Consider the following 8,870-nt stretch of genomic DNA (forward strand, 5'->3'; position numbering starts at 1 on the left):
CTAGGTGCCCACGTGCAGGTCTGGCTTGGGCTTCTTCTGCCGCTTTCTGCCTTTGGTTTTGGGTTCAGTTTTCTCTGGAACAGAAAAAGGAGGAGAAAAGGAGGGCTTGCTCCTCGGGCAGGTAGGAGGATCCGGCCCAAGACCCGTCCTTGGGGTGTGGGTCCCGTGTTCCTCCCTCTGGTGTTGGCACAGGGCGCTCTTCCCAACCTGGGGGGATACCAGAGCCCTCTCCAGGTCACCCAACAGCAGTGTGGGTCTGCAGGTGTTCTGGGTGTGCCACTGGGATGGACAGAGGGGCACCCGTGGCCAGACCCTAAATCTTGATACCCCCAGAATCTCCAGGAACAGGCTGGGGCCAGCTCAGCCAAATGAGTGGGGGTCCCCTAAGAGACCCCCCGCTTCTCCCTGAGCAGGGACCAGGGATGTCTGAGCAGGACAGGGGCTGCACCAGCACCTCCAATTGATGCTGAGGCCATGCCTGGCTCTGCTGCAGTGCAGGGCTGTGCCTCCCCTCTGGAGACGGTGCTGCCCATGGCCATGAGCCCAGACAGCCCCCAGGAGGGGTTGGGCACAGTGGGGAGCGGGGTGACCTCAGGGTGCATCCACGCAGAGGTGGGAATGATCTCCCTGGGGATGATCTCCCTGGGGATGCTCTCCTTGGGGATGATCTCCCTGGGGATGATCTCCCTGGGGATGCTCTCCTTGGGGATGATCTCCCTGGGGATGATCTCCCTGGGGATGCTCTCCTGGCATGGATGCTCCCAGTCCGGGTGCCACAGCCCATCCACAGTGGAGCCCAGTCACGTCCCCGTAATGCTGACCCACCGACAGCCTGCCAGGGACTTGGTGTGGCACTGTCAGGCAATTGGGACCCAAATCTCTGTGCACCCTGAGGGGCTGCCCCAAGCACCCTCCATCTCCCAGCTCCACTGGCCAAGGGGTCGGTGCCAAGACACCCGCCAGGGATGCAGGATCAGCCCCACTGTGCCCCAGCGGGATGGGGAGCTCACACTGTGGGGTGGGATGGCTGCCCAAAAACCTGGCAGCTTCAGCTACTCCTGTGCCCACCACGTGCTGTCCTGAGCCCAAGCTGAGTGACACAGAGGTGGGGGGGGGGTCCTGCTGCTGGTCTCTCCACACATCCCCAGCACGAGGGGCGCAGGGACAGTGACTGGGCAGTGCTGCGTGCGCCGGTGCTGTGGTTGCTGATCCTTTCCAAGGGCTCCAGCCCTTTTCCTGCCCCGCTCTGTTTCTCAGCTCTGATCTCCCAGACAGTTGCCACCCACAAAGGAGAGGGCACAGCACGGACGCCGAGCATCTGGAGAGGCAGATTTACAGCAGCGTGAGGAGGGTTGCGCCCTGGCCAAGCAGGGAGCTTCTCCCTTCCAGCTGCCTGGGGACGGCTCAGAAGTGGGGGCACAAATCTCTCCTCACACAGTCGGGTCCTGCTGCCTTCTCCAGCTCGCCCAGGCTGGGGATGTCTCGGCTGCATCAAGTGAACTCGCCATCCTCCTCATCTCCTCCTCCTCCAGCATCTGGATCCCATAATCCAGCACTTGGCTGGGCGGGCAGGAGCCTGGGAGCGAGGGCAGATGCACGCTCTGCCGTGGTGGGGACGCCAAGCAGCCTGCCCAGGAGCTGGTGGCCGGGCTGGGATGTCAGACAGGGAGAGGATGCCCTCTCCTGCCCAGCCATCCGGGGCAGCAGGGGCTGCTCATGGGGCACTGAAGGGATTTCCCTCTCCTGCCTTGGGCCCAGACCTGTCTCTGGAGCTGACTCCAGATATTGCCCTTGAAAGAGGAGCCCCACCATTCCACGAGCCCATCATCATGGCCTTAGGGCTACCAGTACTTTTTCGGGGTGTCCCTGCCTTCTTGCTCACCCCACGAGACTGGGTGCCTCCCAAATGCTGGCACTGTGGTCCTGGCCACCAGGACCTACCATGTGCCAGGCAGTGGTGCTGCAGGACACCCTGCTGCTCCCCAGCAGCCTCTCCTCCCACGCCAACCTCGCCCCATCAAACTGTCACCAGCTCCCCGGGTCCAGAGCCAGCGCAGCCCAGCAGGGAGGGGAACATCCCCGAAATCGATGCCACCTGGAGCCCTGAAGCTGTAAGTTGGGGCCCGGGTGGGGAAGGAAACCGGCTCCTTCGTGCTGTCAGCACAGAAGTGTTATTCGTGATTGATGGTGCTGAGATGTGGCCGCTCTCCTGGCTCCACGGCCCCAGCCCCAGCACACACATCTTCTGCTACTGGCCCCCTTTCTCCATCCTTCTACTCTCCCCCTCCTCATAGTCCTTTCCTCCACCACCCTTGGCTCCCACCGTGCTGGTGGTGCTGGCCAGAGCGTCCCATGGCACACAGCAAGCCTGCAGCGCTGAAACCTTTGCAGGGCTGGGCCAGTGGCTCAGATCTCCTTCCAGGCCCTACAGATCAGTATCTCATGCAATCCCCCTTTCTGCCAGTTATTGAGTGGAGATTTATTAGAACATCTTCGCTCCAGTCGGTTGCATCCAAAAATGACATCAGCCACCTCCTGGTTCCCATTGCCAGCCACGTGCCCACACTGCCCAGCCAGACACCACGCCAGGTCTGGGTGCTGCAAGAGGTCGTTGGGACCCCCGTGTTTTGGGAGCCCCCAGCCCCAGGGATGTGGTGCTGCCACGGTGGGAGGAGGTGCAGGAGCACTGGCAAACATCTGGCTGGGCAAGGCATGGAGGAGAACCCTGCCCTGAGGGCGCCTCCCAAAGCTTTGGCCATCAGAAATCCCCTGGGTGATGCCCCTGGGTGACGCCCTCCAGCTCCATGACCACTGATGGTGTTTCAGGGGCTTGGAGGTGTTTGCAGGAACCTCCCCCATGGGTCCCAACCCTCCGTATCCACAACTGGGAAGCAGAAAGCCCTGGCCATGCCTCTCCCTGCGTGAGCAAGGAAGGGTGGGAGCCGGAGCTGGGCAGCCACAGCGGCTCACACCGTCCCAGGCCGGTGGTGGAAGGGGGGCTCTGGCCGATCCCGGGCGGTCTGGGGCTGCTGGGTGGGAGCAGCCAGCCCGGCACGCTGCCCTGCAGCCAGCGCCAGGGCTGCTCAGCACATGTGCCTGAGACGGTGGCTTCCTCCAGAACCGCACAGCCACCGGCCTCAGGATGCTGGGGAGGTGACAGCCAGGCTGCCTGGCCGCTGCCACCCCCCTCCCCTCTCCCCGGCGCGCCTCGGGGGTCACTCTGGAGGGGTGTGGAGCCGCCCCTGGGGCCACGCCTGGCAGGTGGTGTGATGCTCACCTCCCGGGCAGTGCTTCCTCATGCGGCACCTCCGTGTCTCCTGCAGCGCGGGGCAGGCAGCCCCCTCCTCCCGGGCGGCCCCCGCCACCTCCCGCACCCGCGTCTCCAGACCCCACTTGCAGCCGCAGGTCCGGCCCTTGTGGGTACAGGTGCTCCACTCGCTCCACGGCCCCGGCTCGCACATCTCTGCGGGGGACAGGGGGGGTGCAGGCTGGGCTTTGGGGAGCAGGCGCGTCCCCGGGGACCGCGGGCGTGGGCGCTGCTTACCTTGGCACTCGCGGGTGCCGGGCTGCGCCGCGGTGCTGGGGGGGCACTGCCGGAAGCACTGGCCCTTGTGCAAGTAGAACTTGTCCTTGCACTTCATGCAGAAGTCTCTGCTGAAGCAGCTCTCGCAGCTGGGCGACCGGCACTCTGCGGGAAGGAGGGCTGCTCAGGCGGGCCCGAGCACGGCGAGCCTGAAGCCGGCAGCCCCAGCACACGTGGACCGGGGAACCGCAAGCCCTCTGCAGACATGCGGGGTCCAGGCTGTGGATTTGGGTGAGGGAAGAGGGGAGGAAACCCAGCACGGCTGCTCCCAGCTCTCACCACTGCCCCTAGCTCTGAGCTGCTGGGATGCTGCTTCTGCCCTTCCCGCAGGATGGAGAGGGGAGAAGTGGGGGGGGGGGGGGGGGGCACTGGGAGGAGCTGGGGGGGTGGGGAGGGGGCTGGCGCTGGACGTACTTGTGCATCTGTTGACCTCCAGGCCCCGCAGGCCGAAGTAGCCGGGGGGGCAGGTGTGGACACACACCCCGTACTGGCGGATGCCGTCCCTCCAGATGAGCAGGAAGAGCCGGTGGTGGCAGGTGATGCAGCCGTTGTCCTCTGAGCACAGAACGCAGCCCGTGCAGTTCTCCAGCAGGCCGGTGCTCACTGCGGGGGGGGGTGGGAATGGAGGAGGGGGCTGCAGGGTGTGTGCACAGCGTGGCCAAGGCGCTGGGGAGGGTCCCGGCTCCGTGGCAGCCCCTCCCCAGCCCATGGGGTGACTGCACGCTCCTGTCTCCCTGCAAAGGCTTTCCCCCTTCCCCTCCCAAATCCCTTCCCTCTCCTGGGGGTGTGCAGAGCCGTTGCTCCCGGCTGCTCTCTGCTCAGGCACTGTCACCTCTGTCACCCTGAGGGTGATCCAGGGGTTTGCCCAAGGGTGCTGGCCTGAGCCCTGTCCCTCCATCAGCTGTGCCCAGCCCATCCCAGCACGAGCCAATCAACAGGTAGAAATCTGCTCTGACCTGATTTAATGAGCTGGTGCCTGTTGAGAGTCAGGGGACAAAGAGCATTTTGGAAACACTCAAGACAACCCCAGATAAGGATCTGTCTGGTTGCTCAAGAGCCTTGGCTGCTTCCCTGGTCGCCTTTGCTGTGCTCCAGACCTGTGTGATGGTGGCCACACCGAGGTGGGCTCTGCTCCCAGGGACAAGGACAGGGTGCCAGCCTGGCAGGGCTCAGGGAGACACCGCAAACTGCTTCTCTTCCCCAAGCCCTGTGCCCAGAGAGATGCTCTCAGCACTGAGGCACTTTGGGAGCCTCAAGTACAGTGGGCTACCTGTGCCTGGTGTCTTTTTGCACCCAAAGGCTGGCTGGGCATCTCTGTAAGGGGCCACTGAGCTCCTGTGGATAGGCAGCTGACGGCTCTGCTGTGCCTGTCTGCGTTGGGAAGCGTTTGCTTGGCTCTGGCACCGTGGTGATGCTCCTGGACAAAGGTGTGTGGTGGTGACAGTGCCAGCAGCACCAGCACTATGTACTTGGGGCCTGGGCTCCTTCTGCCAGAAGATCCTAGAGCGTTAGGATGGTTTCCTGTATGTAGTGAGGGACTAAGGAGGTGGGTGGCCTGGACAGAGCCCAGCGCCTGCGGTTGGGACAGGCTGGGGCTGATGCTGACCCCTGATCTGAGCTCTGGCAGGTCTCACAGGGCCATGTCCTGGAGCAGCTCTGGTCCCTGCAGAACCAAGCAGGTGAAAACGAGCTGGATGAACCACCACACTGGGTGCTGCCTGGCAGAAGCCAGGCTCCATCCACGGGAGCAACCCCTGCACCGATCCTCTCCGACCAGGAGCTGCAGCAGAAAGACCCCACGGCCAGGGCAGAGGGGCTGGTGTGAGGCAGGCTCAGTGCTGGGGGAGATGCTGGCAGATGATGCCCTGCAGCGCTGCGGGCTGGTCCCTGGCACAACTCTCCCTGGTACAAGCCAGTCCCTGGCACAGCGGTGCCACGTAGCTGCCCCCAGGCTGGCTGATCTCGGTCCCCTCACCGGGGCACAGGGGCTGGGAGGGCAGCCCAGCACGGTGTGGCCAGGAGGCTCAGTTAGGGCTGCGTCTGCTGGGAGTGCTCTAACGAAGCACCTTGGATCCATTAAGTTGTTATGGTCTCTGTTACATATTTACCAAACGCTGACAACATTTGTGTTCCTGACTGCAGCTGGAGCGGCTTCCCTGGAGACCCAGGGATTTACAAGCCTCTTTCCCTTCCCTAATTCTTTTTGATGATTTTTCTTTCTTTGGTGTTGGGTTTTTTGGGTTTTTTTTGCCACTCTGCCTCCAACTCTCATTTGGGGCAGGGAAGGTGGGGAGCCCCGTGCAGGCTCCAGGGTCTCTTTCCCACCACCAGCTTTAAAAACAGCCCCATGGTGCAAAGAGGAGGGACAGCTCAACCAGCCAGGTCCTGTTGCTCTGCCCCATCAGCCTTGGGGCTGCTGGCACAGGGCTCTGCTGCCAGGAGCGATGCTGAGGTGCTGGCAGAGGGCTGTGCTGCTCGTTGGGATGTGGCTTCCACCAAAACCAGGTGGGTTCTCCCTAAGCCAAGCTCTGCTGCCATGGGCTCTAAGGCACTGCACTGCCCAGACCATCCCAGTGTGGCAGCAGGGCTCTGGGCTCCTAAACCCTGGAGACCTCCCCATTCCTTCTGCACTGGTTATAGAGGGAGAGACAACACGAGTTTTCAAGGCAGGGACCTGAGCCCAGACCCCTGGGTGCTGACAGGCTCCCATAGCATGCATCCCGTAGCATCAGCCTGCTTGGCATCAAGCACCAGCAGCCTGAGAGCTGGCCCCACAGCACCTCGAGCCCCCCTCAGTGCCAGGCTGCTTCCGAGGTGTTTCAGCTGCCAGCCTGGCCCCCTGCACCATCGCCCCTGCCTGATGACTCCTCACATCTTTAAAATGCAAGAGCTGCAGGGGAAGCTGTCTGAGCCCCAGCCCCGGCCCTCCAGAGCCCCAGGTCTGCCAGGTCCTGTCCCTACCCCAGCACACACTGGTTCCAAAACAACCTGTTCCCATTGCAGAGCAGAGCATCAGCCCTGGCCCTGCTCCCCATGGCTGGGCAGCCCTGCCCAGCACTGCTTGGCAAGGGCACAGGAGCTGGTGCCCAATGGAGGAGTGCACGTACCTCGACACAGCCCCAGCACATCCCCTGCCCTGGCACCAAGCAGTGGCTCTGCTGGTGCCTCTGCTCAGGGCAAGGACAGGGCAGGAGGGCAGGCAGTGGCTCCCAGCATCCTTCCAGGAGGTTTTACTCCCCACACACTTAACGTGTTAAGCAGAGAAGAGAAGTAACTGGCAAACCAGCCTGTTCTGAGCTGTCCCCGCTGTGCCTGGCTCTCCTGGGGCTTGCAAAGCTGGTCCCCATGCCAGGCAGCACTCCCCTGTCCCCTGCCAGCCCCGAGGGCAGGGCTGGCACTGGGCAGGCGATGCCATGGGGCTGGGCATTGCCTTCTCCACACACCTACCCTGAGCCAGCCCCATGCCATGCGCTGAGAGGGGACCTCAGCGGGTCTCCAGCAGGACCCGAGGAACTGGGGCAAGATACTCCAGCTTCCCAGCTCCTTCCAGCCCCAGGAGGAGGTCAGCCCTATTGCACACCTCCTGCCCGCTCCACACAAGCAGCACCCTTGGCTCTGGGGTGGGCAGGAGAGGCAGGGGCCAGCAGCCCTGTGTCCCCAAGCCACCCCACGGTACCTGAGCGGGACGAACCGGCCACACACCCCCCCCCCGGTACCTTGTTTCTTCCATCGGTTCTGCGTGAGCATTTCCATGGAGCTGATGAATAGCAGCAACATGAATATTATCCACAGCATCTGGGCAGGAGTAATTTCGGGCAGGGAAGGAATCAGATCATCCAAGCGGGTTGGTGGGCTCGTCTCCTGCCAGAGCCAGCCGAGGGGTGATGGGAGGGAAGGAGGGAGGGAGGGAGGAGAGGGAGGAGAGCGGCTCTGGGGCTCACACCATCCCACCCCGGTGCTGCCGCAGGCGCCCAGTCGCACTTGGGGGTGGCATGAGCCGGGGAGCCCCGGGCAGGCAGGGGCTGTCAGGCCAGGGGAGCACTCATGGTGGCGGGGAAGTGCCGGCTGCTCCGGGGAGCTCGGCTTTTATAGCCGGTGCCAGCCCCCTCTCCTCACCGCCTCTCCCCCCCCACCACCCCCCCCCCTCCTTCAAAATAATAATAATAGAAAAAAATCCCCCAGCAGCAACAAAGCAACTCGCAAACAAATTGGCTGGAGCCGTGTGTCCCCCCCCCCTCCCCGCCGCAGCGCTCCAGCCGCCACCTCGGCTGGGAACCGTCCCGCTGTCCCGCCGCGGTCCGACTGTCCCGCTGCCATCCCAGCGCCGGGGTCACGGTGAAGCCCCCCGTGATTTCGGGGTGGGGGTGGGGGGGGTGATGGGGGGGTGGAGCCAGGCGGTTGACGCTGCCTTTGCCACCCCACCCCCCCACCCCAAACACACCCCCCTCCCCATCCCAACCCCCGCGCTCAGCGCCCCGCTCCCGGCAGCGCTGGTGGGGGGATGGAGAGGGGGGGGGGGGCTGGCGGCAGCCCCCAGGCAGGGCTGAGCCCCCTCCCCGGGAGCCCTGGGGCGTCCCCGGCAGCTCCGGGGCTGCGGACCTGCCCCGGGTGTCCCCGGCCCCGCATCTGGCTCTGACCGAGCGTCTCGGAACTCACCCCGCTCCGCGCTGCGCCCAGCCGAGCCGAGCCGAGCCGGGCTGAGCCGGGCTGAGCCCAGCTTAGCCGCACCGAGCTGAGCTGAGCCGAGCCGTGCCACGCCGTAAGCTGGGCTGCGCTGAGCCGAGCTCGGCTGAGATGAGGTGCGCGGAGCCGTTCCTGGCTCCCGCACGGCCGCCCGCATCCCTTGCCCCGTGCGGTGGTCCCCAAAACGCACCCCGGCGGCTCTGGGTGTGCCCGGAGGGGGTGCGGGACGGGAGGGGGAAGAGGTTTGGCTGCGAAACCTCACTCACCAGGTGCCCCAGGTGAGCCACGGGTGCCAGTGCTGTGGGTGCCCGTTCTGGGAGATCTGTGTGCTCACCCCATTGTGGTGGCACCTGCCAGCTCCGTGCCAGGAGCCCTGGAGCAGCCTGGTCGCCTCCATGACCCGGGCTCCGGGGCTACTGGCTGCAACCCTGAACAACAGCCCCCAGCAGCACACCCACCCCTGGCATCAGCGAGTGCAAACCAGCACGTTGTGATCTTCTCCTCCCCCTGGGAGAGGGCACAGAGGGGGCTTCTTAGGGCACATAGGACCCTGCTGCCCTCTGAGCATCCCTGGGACAGATGCTGCCCTGCCAGCCAGCTGCAG

At 64.3% G+C, this 8,870-nt stretch overlaps 1 protein-coding gene across 1 annotated transcript; it reads right to left on the reverse strand.

Annotated features, from left to right (window-relative positions):
• On the reverse strand, window positions 1-7,378 carry RSPO4 (R-spondin 4; the record flags this gene model as incomplete). Its single annotated transcript, XM_084271412.1, has 5 exons — window positions 1-74; window positions 3,278-3,463; window positions 3,545-3,688; window positions 3,998-4,186; window positions 7,300-7,378. The coding sequence occupies 5 exons, from the start codon at window positions 7,376-7,378 to the stop codon at window positions 1-3; spliced, it is 672 nt and encodes a 223-aa protein (XP_084127538.1).
• Between the last annotated feature and the right edge of the window lie 1,492 nt (window positions 7,379-8,870).

This window comes from Gallinula chloropus (assembly GCF_964237585.1).
Source record: "Gallinula chloropus genome assembly, chromosome: 16".
Classification (NCBI taxonomy): Eukaryota; Metazoa; Chordata; class Aves; order Gruiformes; family Rallidae; genus Gallinula; species Gallinula chloropus.